At 42.2% G+C, this 16048-nt stretch overlaps 1 protein-coding gene across 5 annotated transcripts in view; it reads left to right on the top strand.

The window, feature by feature from the left end:
* The first annotated feature begins 3380 nt into the window (after window positions 1–3380).
* Window positions 3381–16048, top strand: part of ppip5k1b (diphosphoinositol pentakisphosphate kinase 1b) — a 32150-nt gene continuing 19482 nt past the window's right edge. For all 5 annotated transcript variants that reach the window (XM_030366477.1, XM_030366480.1, XM_030366479.1 and 2 more), the window contains exons 1-14: window positions 3381–3522; window positions 6705–7419; window positions 7729–7924; window positions 8184–8274; window positions 8591–8676; window positions 9000–9154; window positions 9361–9462; window positions 10508–10669; window positions 10934–11055; window positions 12449–12550; window positions 12648–12734; window positions 13108–13183; window positions 13505–13614; window positions 15944–16029. In XM_030366477.1, the coding sequence (XP_030222337.1) occupies window positions 7210–7419; window positions 7729–7924; window positions 8184–8274; window positions 8591–8676; window positions 9000–9154; window positions 9361–9462; window positions 10508–10669; window positions 10934–11055; window positions 12449–12550; window positions 12648–12734; window positions 13108–13183; window positions 13505–13614; window positions 15944–16029 (1585 nt within the window). In that variant the 5' untranslated portion in view covers window positions 3381–3522; window positions 6705–7209. The remainder of the gene's footprint in view (window positions 3523–6704; window positions 7420–7728; window positions 7925–8183; window positions 8275–8590; window positions 8677–8999; window positions 9155–9360; window positions 9463–10507; window positions 10670–10933; window positions 11056–12448; window positions 12551–12647; window positions 12735–13107; window positions 13184–13504; window positions 13615–15943; window positions 16030–16048) is intronic.

Here is a 16048-nt window from a genome sequence, read left to right as displayed (position 1 = left end):
TGGCCTTTTATATGTACTTAGAGACCAACATAAGAAAGTGTTACAAGTGAGCCATTGCTTCCACCTATTAGCCAGCTAGTGTGGGATTCCAGCAAACATGGTCTTTATTCATTATTCCTTTTGACGAAAGCCCCAGTTTCAACAGTGGAAAGGGGAATATTCTACTTTAAACCAGAATGATAACATGAGAATCATTAAGTCATTTGAAGAGACAAACAATGCCTAAATCTTGAAAAACTAGTGTGAAACTATCACTTGTACTTATGCAGCGTGTATGTGACATACATATGTCTTTGTTTAAATGTTTAAATGATTATTGGGGTTCAATGTATAGGCCTCATGTGTTTGCAAAAGGCGTCTGCAGGAAGGTAATTCACCTTTTGAGTGTTCAGAAACAGTCAGCTATCCTGTTCTGACACATTCTGGGTTGCTAAAGGGATTGTGAATTCTAGGGAACTAACATTGAAACTTGTACAAGTGGAGTACAACAATGGCATAATTTGGACTTAGTTTGAGTCATTATAGGAAATTAAAACAAAAGTTACCCTATTGACGTTGACTTGACAAGTTTTAACATGTTATAACCTCACCTTGTAAGTGAGTTCATCGGAAGTTGTCAGAGCCTGAGGTTGTGTGTTTAGATGGGATATCTTATAAGCACACTTGAGCCCGAATGCAAATAGAACAACCGAATTCTGTAGCTACTTCACCTTTACTCCATAACTATTTCATGTAAATACCCACGTGTACTTAGGGCGTTGAGGTGTGTGTACTGGTGGCAGCATTGACTGAATGTTTGAGACAAGATGGATGAACACTGCTGACACACAGAACAAGGTTTAGTGAGGCTATTCCTTGAGTGTGTGTATGTTAATGTGTGTGTGTGTGTGTGTGTTTTTGTTGGTGGGTCTGGGTATATGTATTCAGGTTTTGTGTGTGTTCTTTTGTCTTTTTATATCTGTGCTTGTCAGTGTGCGCACGTGCATTTGTATGTATGTGTTTGTGCGTGTGTATGTGTGTGTGTGTGTGTGTGTGTGTGTGTGTGTGTGTGTGTGTGTGTGTGTGTGTGTGTGTGTGTGCGTGCATGTTTGTGTGTGTGGGAATGCATGTGTGTTTGTGTGTTTGTGTGTGCGTGCATGTGTGTGTGTGTGTGTGTGTTTGTAAATCTGTTTGTGTGTGTGTGTGTGTGTGTGTGTATGCGCATGTGTGTGTGTGGTTGTGTGTGTGAGTGTGTGTGTGTGTGTGGTTGTCCTGTCAAAAGACTTCTTTCACATAGATCTTGTTGGCAGTCTCCTGCTCCTATCTATGCGGCAGAGAGTAGGGCAGAGTGTGTGGGGGGGTGTTGACACAGCCTCTTGCCTCCATCAAGGAGGTGTGCTGCCTTTCTGCAGCTCTCCTCCCATAGAAATGAAAGAGCATATTATGAGGAGGACGCTAACTAAATATTATATTATGCACATGGTGCTATTACTGTAAGTCAGTTTGGACAAGCTAGATGGCTGTAAAGGCTGCTTCCTACTTAAATAGGCTATTGTTTGACTACAAGGACTGATGACTGATTTCTCATGTCTAATACTTACTACTAAATTGGAAGGAAAAGTCAACCCTATCGATATGAGTGCGATTTAACATCAAAGCCCTCATAATTCGGTCTAATTTGATACTATATATGAATACCCCAAAATATATAGTTAACGGGTTTATTCCTCACGGATCAGCTTCAAATGTGTTTAGTTCTGTTTTGTTCCCCAAATGGTTGCCTCTTGGTTTCAGTCACACAAACAGAAAAATCACCAGCTTGCTATAATACCAGATAACCCTTGTCATTCACCATGACTCACAATGTACAGCTTTCACCAGGGGAGAGTGTGGAGATGCATAGAATGTACCTTTTCACAGCAAGCATTTATTGGCACACGTAGCTATATGAGTCACAGCGCAAAAAAATGAACTTTGCTCCTACTACCCTCTCTATAGGTGTTGTGACTAAAGATACAGCTCTTAATCGTCTCTGCTTTGGTTCACTAGGGTTAAGTTCAGATTTATGAGACATTTTACACAAACTGTTGTACCCCTGGGTTTGCTCAACGTCATTTATAAGCCCAGTGTGAAGTGAACAGGCAGCCACTTGACTTCTCGAGGCACCCACAGCAAGAGGGCCTTATGTGACAAGGGTGTTATGGAAGCAGTGTTCCCGCAATTTAATAAAGAAATGCAATGTTTTTCAATCAATTGATCCCTTTTTTTTAGATTTTTAATTCAGAAGGCTTCATAAGAAAACACTGCTTCCTTATTCCTACAGTACAAACAGTCCTCTCATGGCTTCTTGCATGATGGGATATGGACCTTTTCTGCATAATCCTGACTGGTTTCCAGACCTACTTTGGCCAAACCAATGTCCCTGGCAGCAGTGTCTGTCTATGGGCATGGCTCAGTGGCAGGCAACTTCTGGATGTTAGTTAGTTGTTCATTTTATTGGTGTGATGACCTTGTGTGGCCTACCTGGCCTTCCTTGTAGGTGTATATATGGTCTATTTCATACACTGGGTATGGGTACACTGATTCTTTAGTTAATAAGTAATAAGCAATATCTTATATAATTAGCATAGGGGTTATTGAGTTAGGGTTAAGCCTAACAAACATAATTTACACCATTACCTTGGTTAACAGGAACACCATTCGAGAACTTGAGAACCACCATTAGTGAATTTGAGAATCTAGTGAATAATTACAAGACCATTGAACAAGGTTAGATGGTGACTGACTGCTGAAGGAGAGGTGGTTACCATGGTTCCTACTATCTACAGTTTAGGTTCTAAAGTTGTGTTCTCATGATCTAGGTCTAACAACTATTATGTAGTCATATTGCATAACATGATATATATGTTATAATTATATTATAATGTATTATTTATATGATATAATAACTATCAGAAAAGGGTTAAACATAGATATACCAGTATAGTTACACAGCTATTGGCCTATTTGATTTTCAGTCATTTCATTTTCTAGCGCCCTCAACTGTTGACATGAGAACGCTGCATACATGCAAATGCGTATTCGGACCGACAGAAAGACCGATGGAGAGACATAAGGAGAGATAGGTAGAGAGAGGGACATAAATCTGCCATGGCTGAGGCATACCCGGATCTAATGACATGGTACACATTTGTACCTATCCTATGAAGTCACACTAGCCAACAATCCGTGAGGCCAGTAAGTCTCTCCGCCAAAATATATGACAGACTCGGTGTGACTTGAAACATTCAAGGTTTTCTAAACATACAGTGCAATACAAGACGTCCTTGGGTTGTTTAAGGGCATTGAGAGGTTGCTGTCACGGCCAGGAGATGGCGGTAGCAAACCACGCAAAAGCCCGCTCTTGTTTGAAGGGGGAAGGAAGGAAGCTTATCAACAATTGCCGACAAGAACTTTAGCATGCAGAGCTCTGTGCAAACGAAAGAGAGACATTATATTCGGGGACGAGTAAGTTAACATTGTAATGACCTCAAACATATCCTGGTAAGTGGTGTCTTTTATCGGGTTCTCTTGGCGTCGTTTTCTATGTACGTCACCTATTGAAACAAAGTTGTCTTCCTTTATCGTACAAGTGGCCAAGTATTGACTTAATAGCCCCCAAGAGGCTAGCGTTAACGTTGATACAATATCTTTCACAAGAGTGTTACAGGCCGACGCTGCTCGAGGTTGCTAACATTTATCGTCAGTAGCTCGCTGCCTGTTCCAGGGGGGTGTGCCTCAGTATTGTATTTACAGGTTCCTCAGTAACAATTGTTTTGGTTATGTTTTTTGAACCATGTGCTGTAGTGACACATCTGCCGTTTAGAGATCCAGCAGGTTTTTATTATGATATAGTCGCAGATAGTAAATGATCATCACGTAGCTTTCAAAGTTGTATTTGTTGCTATTCATTTCGTTCCCATTCGTGTATGTTCTGGTTTGTTTGTTTGTCGGTTTGTTTGTTTGGGGACGATTTTGATCTGTAGTCGTTCAGAAAAAATGAAGTAGTTGGCTGTCAATGAAATGCTTTTTCTGAATGCTTGTCAATATGAAATGGCTAAATGTCATAAAGCTCCATTAGAAAATAAGGATAACGTATCTTTGGCTGAAAATAAACCACAGATACAATTATAAAAGCCGGACGCCCATAGTTGCCATGTAAAAACAAAGTAAATAAAAAAAAAAGGTCAACTTAAATTTTCTCATGTCCAATCTTTATTGGTGTGCAGCTGTTTATAGTCTACAAAGGAAGACTACATTAAAAGCTTGGCAGATTGGGTACAACATTTGGACCTGTTATCCGCAGTAATAAACCAGACATGTTTGGCTTCGTGAAGCAGACAGTCTCAAAGGTAAAGAGATCCTGTCTATGGCCTGTCTCTGCTGAGGCCTGATTGTGACAACTGAGGTGACCTCCCATGGCGTACGGTTGGCAGGCTGCTGATTTATTCATGTTAAAAGTTGTCTTTCTGCTTATCAAAAATATCGAAAAGTCCTGCCTTGTTATCCCATGGTACTTATGATGGTTATATATAGGGGTTACATTTCTCTATGGTCCGACCACCATGAAATACTACATTCATTCATGATTGCAAATAGGGGCATAGTTTCCACTATGTTTTGACTTTGCCACTATTCATAGGTTTGTATATTTCTGTTCGTTTGACCTGACCCGGATCAGAGAGATGTTGCTTCCTCTTTGTTAACGGGGTCCTGTCATCACTCGGGAGGCTGTTGCTGATGAGTTGTCTTTAGGTGATGTAGTCAGATACCTGGCCTGGCACCCAACACCTTAGACCCTCCACCACCATCACCACCACCACATTGGCCCCTCCTCCACCACATTGGCCCCTCCTCCCACACTCCATTCTAAACCCCTTCATCCTCTTCATACGCACATCCCATGTGGGGTAGAGGGTGCTGCTATTCTAGACCTCAGGGTTACAAAGGGGTCATGAGCAACATGAGGTTTTAGACATAGACTGTCATGGGGAGCATGTGTTCATTCTTGACATGGAGCACTGTGGACTCATAGCATATCTTCAGGGTTTTTCCTTCACGACAGGGTATTGGTTTTTCTTTGGCTTTCGGGGTCATTTCCAGATCCCTCACACAGCAGGGTTGATAATTCTGTCTGTGTGCAGCAATGCGATCTGTCTCTTGGGGTCTTCTCGTGTGATCAGCTGTTAGGAGGTGGCGTATTGGTGGTGGGGGGGAAATTGGAATCAACTGGAGGGAACCGACTCTCTCACTACTGCCTGCTGTGTGTTTAGTTTACACTGACTCCACTTACCAGTTCTTAATTTACACCTTACAGTCTTGTTTATGGATGACACAAGTCTGAAAAAACATCAATATCAACCGACAGAGGTTAAAGATGTGCAAGAAAATGTTATTGCAATTGTTCATTCAGAATGGGTCAAATTGGGGTTTAGCCTTGCTAATTGGAAACAGAAATAGCTTGACCTGGCTTTGCTGCTGTCATTGTGGTGTGCTTTTAGTGTGTCTTTATGTAGCCTAGTGTAATCAACAAGACTGGCACGAGAGTTATCAAGCTTGTGAATGTTTTAAGTCTAGAATTAAATTCCTCTAGTGTGGCTCCTACACTCTTGGACCATGAACTCTAAGTCTGATCAGAAGTGGTGATGGGAGACAGTGTTGAGGACAAAGTACGAAAAGGCTAGATTAGATAGAGGTGTTCTGATAATAATAGTGCTGTGTATTAGTAGTACAATGAAAAAGTCCAAAAGTTGATCTTACTCCAACTTTGCACTCACAATCCTCGTCTGTTGTGTGAGATCTGACACCAAATCCACCTCAAATATGTTGGATATGTTTTATGCCTCCAGACACATGGAGCATGGTTCTACAAAGAGCTATACCAAGAGGGTCTTTTAGGACCCAGAATGTACACATCCAGTATCTTAACAACGCCCATTTGTGGTCAGCCACAGAGCTTGACTTAGTCAGGACCTAACAAATGGAAAAAGAGCAGTCGTAAAGGGGTTTGCCCTAGCTATACAAATATAGCTAGGGCAAAATTACTTCAGTTCAGTACCAGCAATTCATTGGCTGGATGAAGAAGGCTATTTGGTCATACTTCCAGGAGGTGCATGGTATCACATTCTCTAGTTTCGCAAGTTGACCTGTAATGGGTGTGACGAGCCTCCACATCAAATGCTGTGGTGTAACACGGTAGAAATTATCTGCTATTTCCTGATAAGCCATCACCAACCTTTGCCCAATATTCCGTGGTGCTATGTGTCTCTGTTCATAAGTTATTAGCATTTTTGAGCAAGGTCATATTGCCCACTGCAACCCCCCTTTAGACAAAGTTTGTAGTTATTGGGATATGCCACACACCCTTTTGGCCAATTGACCATGACAAGTTATTCCTTAGCCCATCACTGACCTCCCGGCCAATTAGTGCAAATCTGTGCAGTACTTTGTGAGATATCTGCTTCACAGACATATCTACAGTTATTCTCTTCGGCCCTCTCTATTATCATCCTACCACCAATTGCAAAGCATCATCTTCCCTGTTTATGATACAACATTGTGGTTAACTTTGTCAACATCATGTGCATTTGTGAGTTGTTGTTTTTTTGTCCAGGGCCACCCAAAGCACATTTCAGTAACGCTTTGGATTTTAAATAATATTACATTTTTCTTGTGTTGCTCACCAGGTCTGGAACAATGATGTCCCAATGATAACTGTGTGAGACCCCCTGAGAAGAAGGCATCTGCTGGAACATGTCTATGCCACAGCCCTCTCTCTGCTGACACTTAATGGACACTAATCCCTTAACTGCCAGAGCATATCTACCTCAGCGGACGCGCACTTCATCAGTCCCAGAGACAGTGGAAACATATCAAAAAACATCAGAATACATAATTTTTATCTCTTCCATAGGCTGTTTTCAGGCATATAGTGGCATTGGGCAAAACTACCTCACTGATACTTCCTTTTTTGACAATACCTTGTTTTTGCAATGCACTTCATTTCCGCTCTCCTCTCAGCCACACGAGATCCTTACTACTTGGCTGTATGACTAATTATTGCGGGTCATCCACTTGATGTAACCTCTGACCAAGAAGAGCCACCCTGAAGCCCTCTCTTTGGGGACCATCATCCCCACCTGGCCAAGCCATTTCCAGGCAAAGAGCAGACATGTTGCCGAGGGTCTTGTGATGTCTGATTCCCGGACAGGAGAAGGCGGAGCCGCTGCTGAGGCAGTAGAAGAACAGAGGCGGGCCCAGAAGACCGCTCCTGACCTGGTGATTGACACTGAGGATGACGAGCGGCAATGGGAACCAATGGAAGAGGAGGAAAGCCTCGGGAAGCATGATGGGTCGATCCACGACTTTGAGGCCATTGAGGAAGACAGCGACGATGAGTCGGTAATGAACTTTAGGCGGATGAGCTGGAGAATTATCAAGAGGTGTAAAACGGCAGACTTCAGACACATGTTTCAGACTCATTAGTTGTACTCGCGGGTTGCACTAATTGTCAGATCCAGATGGTTGACGCCAGATGGTTGTCATAATGCATAGAGAAACTGGACCTAATCCCAGAGATAGATTTTCCACCAACGTCAGTGGGTCCAGGGGCGCATGGAGACATGTAGTATATATAACTGCATTGGATGTACCATTCTGATACTTCCACCGTGCTTTTCTCCCGCGCTCTGTTTACTGAACCCCCTGCAGACCGCAGAGCGGCAGATCTTGGTGGGCATTTGCGCCATGACCAAGAAGTCCAATTCCAAGGCCATGACGCAGATCCTGGAGCGTCTTTGTATGTTCGACTACATCAACGTGGTGATCTTCCCAGAGGAGACCATCCTTGAGGAGCCTGTGGAGAGCTGGCCGCTCTGTGACTGCCTCATCTCCTTCCACTCCAAAGGTGAACCACGTCTCCGGGGTTTCTGCTTCCTTTTATGGTATCGCCCAAATCTGCACTCCGGCAATTGTATGATTTGGAACTGGTTCTTACAGGTATAAGCTGTTTAAGATGTGTGAAAAATGTACCAGGAATAATAAACTGGCATATGGTGTGTGTGGAAGTAATAGCATTTTTACAATACATTATATTGTATTGTATTTAGTTACCGCCACAGTTTGACCTGTGACTATTATGCTCATGTGTATTTGTACTTTTACAGGTTTTCCGCTGGACAAGGCTGTGGAGTACGCAAAGCTCCGCAACCCCTTGCTCATCAACGACCTGAACATGCAGTACTTTATACAGGACAGGTACAGATGAAAACACACTCTCGACATGCAGTACTTTATACAGGACAGGTACAGATGAAAACACACTCTCGACATGCAGTACTTTATACAGGACAGGTACAGATGAAAACACACTCAACATTCAGTACTTTATACAGGACAGGTACAGATAAATATACACTCTCAACATGCAGCACTTTATACAGGACTGGTTCAAGATGAAAACACTGTGTGTGTGTGTGTGTGTGTGTGTGTGTGTGTGTGTGTGTGTGTGTGTGTGTGTGTGTGTGTGTGTGTGTGTGTGTGTGTGTGTGTGTGTGTGTGTGTGTGTGTGTAGGAGGGAGGTGTATCGTATTCTCCAGGAGGAGGGCATTGACCTACCACGTTATGCTGTGTTGAACAGAGACCCAAGCAAACCAGATGGTGAGAAGCATTCCCTTTAATCTTTTATTAAAAACATATTCACGTGAGTACATAATTGTGTATATTTTAATAATATTAAGCATCTTTCACCTACTTTCTAGTTGGCAAATGATGAATAGTAGAAGAGAAATACCCCACCGCTACAATCAACAAACTATATTCATGCAAAAATTGCATCCATTTCCTTTTTGTGTTTCGTTATTCGACAGTTGTATCTTGGTTTATTATTGTAATATATTTAATTAGGTTTTAATCCGGCGGTCTTATCAACTGGGAACTGAGAATCTGGTGCATCGCTAAAACCTTTCGAGCTGTGCCACTAGAATGCAATCTTGTGGAGTGTGAGGATCATGTGGAGGTGAACGGAGAGGTCTTCCCCAAGCCCTTTGTGGAGAAACCTGTTTGTGCCGAGGACCACAACGTATACATCTACTACCCTACCTCTGCTGGAGGCGGCAGCCAGCGGCTCTTCAGGAAGGTATAGTCTCTCCACCCGTCACCGTTCTGCAGCATTGATCATCATGAGGTTGGTTGTAGAGTCCTATAGAGGTGTGTGTGTGTGTGTGTGTGTGTGTGTGTGTGTGTGTGTGTGTGTGTGTGTGTGTGTGTGTGTGTGTGTGTGTGTGTGTGTGTGTGTGTGTGTGTGTGTGTGTGTGTGTGTGTGTGTGTGCGGCCCCACTACAGATAGGGAGCCGTAGCAGTGTGTACTCTCCAGAGAGCAATGTCAGGAAGACTGGGGCCTACATCTACGAGGAGTTCATGCCCACAGATGGCACTGATGTCAAGGTATCCTGACTGCACCAGAGCAGCCTGTCTACTCATGAGAGCAAAAGGGACAAATCGTACTTCCTTTTGTTTGGCTGGCTGAAAACCGAGCTGTAATTTGTTACAAAGTACATCGCTATCCGTCAGCTGAAATGCTCTTAGAGATTATTTGTTTTGAGTTGACTCTACTGTATGAGCCAATCAATTTGAGACTGCTCCCAGCTCATCTCTGACAATCTTCTCCCTGATGGTGGATAACGGTGGATAAATGGCGGATAACACAGGGAGTTTTGGAGCACAGAGGCAGTTTTCTGTGTTTATTTTCAAAATTGAATACTCTTTACAACACTCAAATCTTATTTACAGCCGCTTTATCCAATGGATAAAGCACAAGCCTTACCACACCTGACCAAAGAGTTGTAGCAATATGTACAGTGCACCAAAGTAGTTTCTGTAAGCCCCATTTGTCAATCGCACAAAAAACGGTATTTAACTTTGTTGGTATGGTGTGATGCCCTGCTAAGGCAAACCTATGTCAAAAGCTTGTTTGAATAGTACCAGCTCCCGGTCAGGTTTCAAACCGATCAATGCCAACTGCTCTCGCTGTAGTTTGTGAGCCATTGCCCTCTCATATTCAGCTCTCTTTGGATATTTGGTCCTTTCATTTTTTGTCAGCAGTTGTGATGAATTTGTTCAGATATGTCTTCTCTCTCGCATCTTATTGGACAAGATAGTCCAGTTTTCTTTCTGCCACAGCCGTTTTCCACTATTAGTACAAATATTTTGAACAAGGAAATGTAGTTTTATATGTAAGTGGAATGGAACATTTGTAATTACATTTCTTCACACTTTAATAAGACATAACCAAAACAACCTTAAGCAAGCTTTAATTTAATATGGTCGGAGGTGTGTTTCTGCAATATTTATGTTCTTTAATACTTTTGTCGTTAACAAGCTGACCCGATATCGTTTTTGATTTAAAATTATGAAAACTTATGCAGTGCACTGGTTATGAAACATGTGACCCTGAATTGTGTGTGTATTGATGTGTGTGTGTGGGCTCCAGGTCTACACTGTGGGTCCAGACTACGCCCATGCGGAGGCCCGGAAGTCGCCGGCGCTGGATGGGAAGGTGGAGCGGGACAGCGAGGGCAAGGAGATCCGCTACCCCGTCATGCTCAGCGCCATGGAGAAACTAGTGGCCCGCAAGGTCTGCCTGGCCTTCAAGGTAACCTATAGTCTACAGGGGTCTACTGTCACGTATACAATAGGTCCACTACAGGGACTAATTAGGTTTTGGCCCAATATAAAGGCTGTATGAAATAAAATGATAAAATCACTCTTTGCTGACTAGAAATTACTCGGAAATAAATGACTTATCTGATCGTTACTAGCCATGAGACGATGCTTAAACAACGACGAATGAAGTCCATTTTGCTCTTCTTGAGCCGTAATATTAAAACATTGTTTTGTCATCTCTGTTGCCCATTAGCAAACGGTATGTGGCTTTGACCTGCTGCGAGCAAATGGCCACTCCTATGTTTGCGACGTCAATGGCTTCAGCTTTGTGAAGAACTCCATGAAGTACTATGACGATTGTGCTAAAGTTCTGGGGTAGGTGAACCGACTGTCTACGGCCAATTGATTTGTTTACCCTGCTTAATTTCCATCTGTTTAATGTTTGTTTGGTGTTTCTCTGTTAGTCTCTTGTTTGTCTGGTTTTTGCCTCATGCCTAAAGTCTGGTGTTTGTTTGAGGTTTGTCTGGGGTTTGTCTGTTTTATCTCATGTTTGTCTGATGTTGGTCTCATGTTTTTCTTGTGTTTGTCTGGTGATGGTCATGTTTGGCTGGTGTTTGTCCGGTGTTTGTCTCATGTTTGTCTCATGTTTGGCTGGTGTTTGTCTGGTGTTTGTCTCATGTTTGTCTGGTGTTTGTCTCATGTCTCTCTGGTGATTGTCTCATGTTTGTCTGCTGATTGTCTCATGTCTCTCTGGTGTTGGTCTGGTGTTTGCCTCATGGTGATTCTCTGGTGTTTGCTCATGTTTGTCTGGTGTTTGTCTGGTGTTTGTTTCATGTTTCTTTGGTGTTTGTCTAGTGTTTGTCTGGTGTTTCTCTCATGTTTGGCTGGTGTTGGTCTCATGTTTGTCTGGTATTGGTCTCATGTTTTTCTGGTGTTGGTCTCATGTTTGTCTGGTGTTTGTTTGGTGTTTTTCTGGTGTTTGCCTCATGTCTCTGGTGTTTCTCTGGTCTCATGTCTCTCTGGTGTTGTTCTGGTGTTGCCTCATGTCTCTCTGTTGTTTCTCTGTTGTTTCTCTGGTGTTTCTCTGGTGTTTGTCTCATGTTTGTCTGGTGTTTCTTTGGTGTTTGTCTAGTGTTTCTCTGGTATTTCTCTCATGTTTTTCTGGTGCTGGTCTCATGTTTGTCTGGTGTTTGTCTGGTGTTTGCCTCATGTCTCTCTGGTGTTTCTCTGGTCTCATGTCTCTCGGTGTTGTTCTGGTGTTGCCTCATGTCTCTCTGTTGTTTCTCTGGTGATTGTCTCATGTTTGTCTGTTTTTTCTCTGGTGTTAGGCTCATGTCTCTCTGGTGTTTGTCTGGTGTTTCTCTCATGTTTGTCTGGTATTGGTCTCTTGTTTGTCTCGTGTCTCTCTGGTGTTTGTCTGGTGTTTGTCTGGTGTTTCTGTGGTGTTTTTCTCATGTCTGGTGTTGGTCTCATGTTTGTCTTGTATTGGTCTCATGTTTGTCTGGTGTTGGTCTCATGTTTGTCTGGTGTTTGCCTCATGTCTCTGGTGTTTCTCTGGTGTTTGCCTCATGTTTCTCTGGTGTTTGTCTCATGTCTGTCTGGTGTTTCTCTGATGTTTGCCTCATGTTTGTCTGGTGTTTGCCCCATGTCTCTCTGGTGTTTCTCTGGTGTTTGCCTCATGTTTCTCTGGTGTTTGCCTCATGTTTCTCTGGTGATTTTCAGTTTCTTTTCTGGTGTTTGTCTAATGTTTGCGTTGTGCTTGTGTTAGGAACCTGGTGATGAGGGAGCTGGCTCCCCTGTTTCACATCCCCTGGTCCATTCCCTTGGAGGCTGAGGACATACCCATCGTCCCCACCACCTCAGGGACAATGTATGTTCTGGAACGCCCAGTCCTTTACTTGGACAGCAGTCTTACATTCATTCTTTTTTTTCAACGCATATAACTTTGCATCAAACGCCTTTTTAAGGATGGAGCTGCGATGCGTCATTGCTATCATTCGCCATGGAGACCGCACACCTAAGCAGAAGATGAAGATGGAAGTCCGACACCCACTGTAAGATAAGGGTTCCATATCACTATTACCACTGTCAATTGTCATATTACAATTTAATATGTTAAGCATGCTTTGTCCTCATAAAGGACATCAAAGTTAACACAAATCAAGTAAAAATGACATGGAATCAATGATATTATACTTATATTCCTATTAATAGAATATTGTTATTTCATAAGAACTGTCCCCCATTCTTGCAATGTCATCAGCCACATACCAAAAGGCATTACTTGATTTTATCATTAAGAGGCTTTGGTTGGGAGGGATATCTTTTGTATCGTTGGAAAAAACATTACTTTGAAGACGTTTTCTTATTCTTATGTATAAACGTTTAAGCCTGACTTCTTCCTGAACATCATATTTCTGTGTTTAGGTTTTTTGAGCTTTTTGAGAAGTGTGGAGGCTACAAATCAGGAAAGCTAAAACTGAAGAAGCCAAAACAGCTACAGGTCTGTTTCCTTTACTTGCAATTTTCGTTTACTTTCACTAACACTTCGTTGAGAATGGTATTGCCAATTTTTTCCTTAACATTTTTATTTTTTTGCATAATTCACTCCTGTTTAACCTCAACAGTCATCTGAAAGAGTCTGTTTTGGTATTTCGGACAGTGGCACGCTGTGATGCTATGGATTTCAAATACTAATAATTGAAAGTACTTTCTCTGAATGTGTACTCCTCTTTACTGTCGTGGACTTGGCTTGTTTGAATGGCAATACAACATGGAGACGCGTCCTAAGGTTGGATGGGTGTGTGGTTGTCCATTGCCCCAGGAAGTGCTGGACATAGCTCGTCTGCTATTGGTGGAGCTGGAGCAGCACGACGACTGTGAAATCGAAGAGAAGAAATCCAAACTGGAGCAACTCAAGACAGTCCTGGAGATGTGAGAACACACACACACACACACACACACACACACACACACACACACACACACACACACACACACACACACACACACACACACACACACACACACACACACACACACACACACACACACACACACACACACACTCAGAGAGCACTATATTAATCCAGTCTTGTGTCCTGTCGTCCATGGTGTAAAACACGTGACATTCTTCAAATGTCTTGTTTCTTCTTCCTTAAAACGTGTTTTTTTTCACACTGACAACAAGACGGCACAACCCTCCCTCTTGTGTCTCTAACTCTGTCCTTCTCTCTCCTTCCTTCCCTCTCCCTCGCCCATTCCTCCATTTTCCTCTCCAAAAGGGAATCCAGTTTGAATGACACTCAGTACGCACCGTCTCTTCTCTCATGTCTCCGTCTCCTTTTATCGAGCTGCCGATGAGTAATGTGTGCAAACGATCCAAATCACTGGCTATGCCTGGTCTTTGGATCGCTCTCACTTGTATTCCCGTTGACTGTGTAGTCAAAACGCCTCTTGGGATACAAGTGCAATGAGGGTGCTTGTGCAGGCTGATGGGTGTGGCCCATGTTTTGTACACAATGTCTATTGTTGCCATTCCAAACATCTCAGCTAACAACTTTCACATGTACGGAGGCAGACGTCTCCAAATGCATCTTAAAGCATTATTTCGGTATGTGTGTGTGTTTGTGTGTCTGTCTGCACCAGTGTGCGCTGCGCTAACAAAACCTGGCCAACATTCAGCTGGCTCCTACTGAATCTCTGCACTCCACCTACTTTCACCATCGTCACATTAACAGTATCTCGGTTGTGGCGTAAAGCAGTGGTTCTCAATCAGTGGCGTCACTAGGCTGTTTCATTCGGGGCTAAAGCCCCGGATATTACCTAATTAGCCCCGAATCTTATTTTTGTGAAAAAAAGAATATCAACTTGCATTTATTTTATTTTTATTATTTTATTTAGCTTGCTTTACACTAGAAACAAACATGGGGATTCCAGGGGCATCTCAAAATAAAGTAGCTTAGTCCTTCCAGATAGTCCTTCTGGCTAGAGAATAAATGGTTTAAAAACATAACCAGATTGTTTACCACCTCAAGTGAATTAACCTATCCTATCCCCAGTCATATATATATATATATATTAGAGCTGTCAGTTAAACGCGTAATTAACGGCGTTAACGCAAACCAAATTTAACGGTGTTAAATTTTTTATCGCGCGATTAACGTAATTATTTTATTTAAAAAAAAAAAAAAAACTTTTTTTTTTTTGTTTTTCTTTGGCTCAAAACAAAGAAGCAGTAGCCTGACTGCTATGTTCAAATGACATTTGTTCAAAGCAGTCGTTTAATTGCACTAAAGGCTCTTTTTTTGTATCGTCCTGTTTTGATCAGTGTATATGCCAATGTTGTTATCAATAAAAAATCATTTGCACAAGGCAAACAAACACTTCACCATGTTGATAAGAGAATTAAAATGAGAAGAATTATGGGACAAAAAAATCAAGGGATATTTAGCATAGAAAAATAATTTGCGATTAATCGCGATTAATTAGAGTTAACTATGACATTAATGCAATTAATCACGATTAAATATTTTAATCGCTTGACAGCTCTAATATATATATATATATATATATAAGGTCTGTCTCACTTGTATTCATTTTACTCTGAAATAACTTGAATGGAACTTTAGATGTCTGTGGTTAAGCAGCACAGCAGTCAGGTAGCTATTTAAAGCTATAATAAACTGCATATTTTGTGTATTTAGGTAAAGCATTACTATGAAAAATGTGCATGCGCAATAAAGCATACAAAAAATGTTGCCGCATGCTAAGCGCTCATTTTCCCGTTCCCTCTGGGCTAAGCCCCCGATATTTCAAAAACCTAGAAACGCCCCTTTTCTCATCTGCAGGGTCATGGACAGGTACCGGCGGCGGACAATTGCCCACCTGGCCGCAGACATATTGAAATTAAGAAATTTAGTACTTATTTTTTTTACTTCCATAAAATTACAATATGTTCTATTGTCATAGCACAACGACCAACTAGGTGGCATTAACCCAACTTTCGCCCAAAACGTTATGTCGGAATAAAGTTAATTCACAGCCTATCAAATACCTATCACTATGCAGCTTACGTGCGTGCTTTCCAAAACTGAGCAACTTTGGCTCTGTTCCATTCCACTTTTAGGTCCTTGTGCTTCTGGAATGGAACACACTTTAGATATGTGTGCCTAGAAAGGTGATGAGCTTGCCTGTATGAACAAGACTCTTGTGTGTGTGTGTGTGTGTGTGTGTGTGTGTGTGTGTGTGTGTGTTTGTTCAGGTATGGCCACTTCTCCGGTATCAACAGGAAGGTGCAGATGACGTACCTTCCTCATGGCCAACCAAAGGCCTCCAGTGAGGAAGAAGGTATAAGGATACACACTCT

This window comes from Gadus morhua, chromosome 9 (genome assembly GCF_902167405.1).
Source record: "Gadus morhua chromosome 9, gadMor3.0, whole genome shotgun sequence".
Lineage (NCBI taxonomy): Eukaryota > Metazoa > Chordata > Actinopteri > Gadiformes > Gadidae > Gadus > Gadus morhua.
This window is presented reverse-complemented; position numbering and strand designations above follow the sequence as displayed.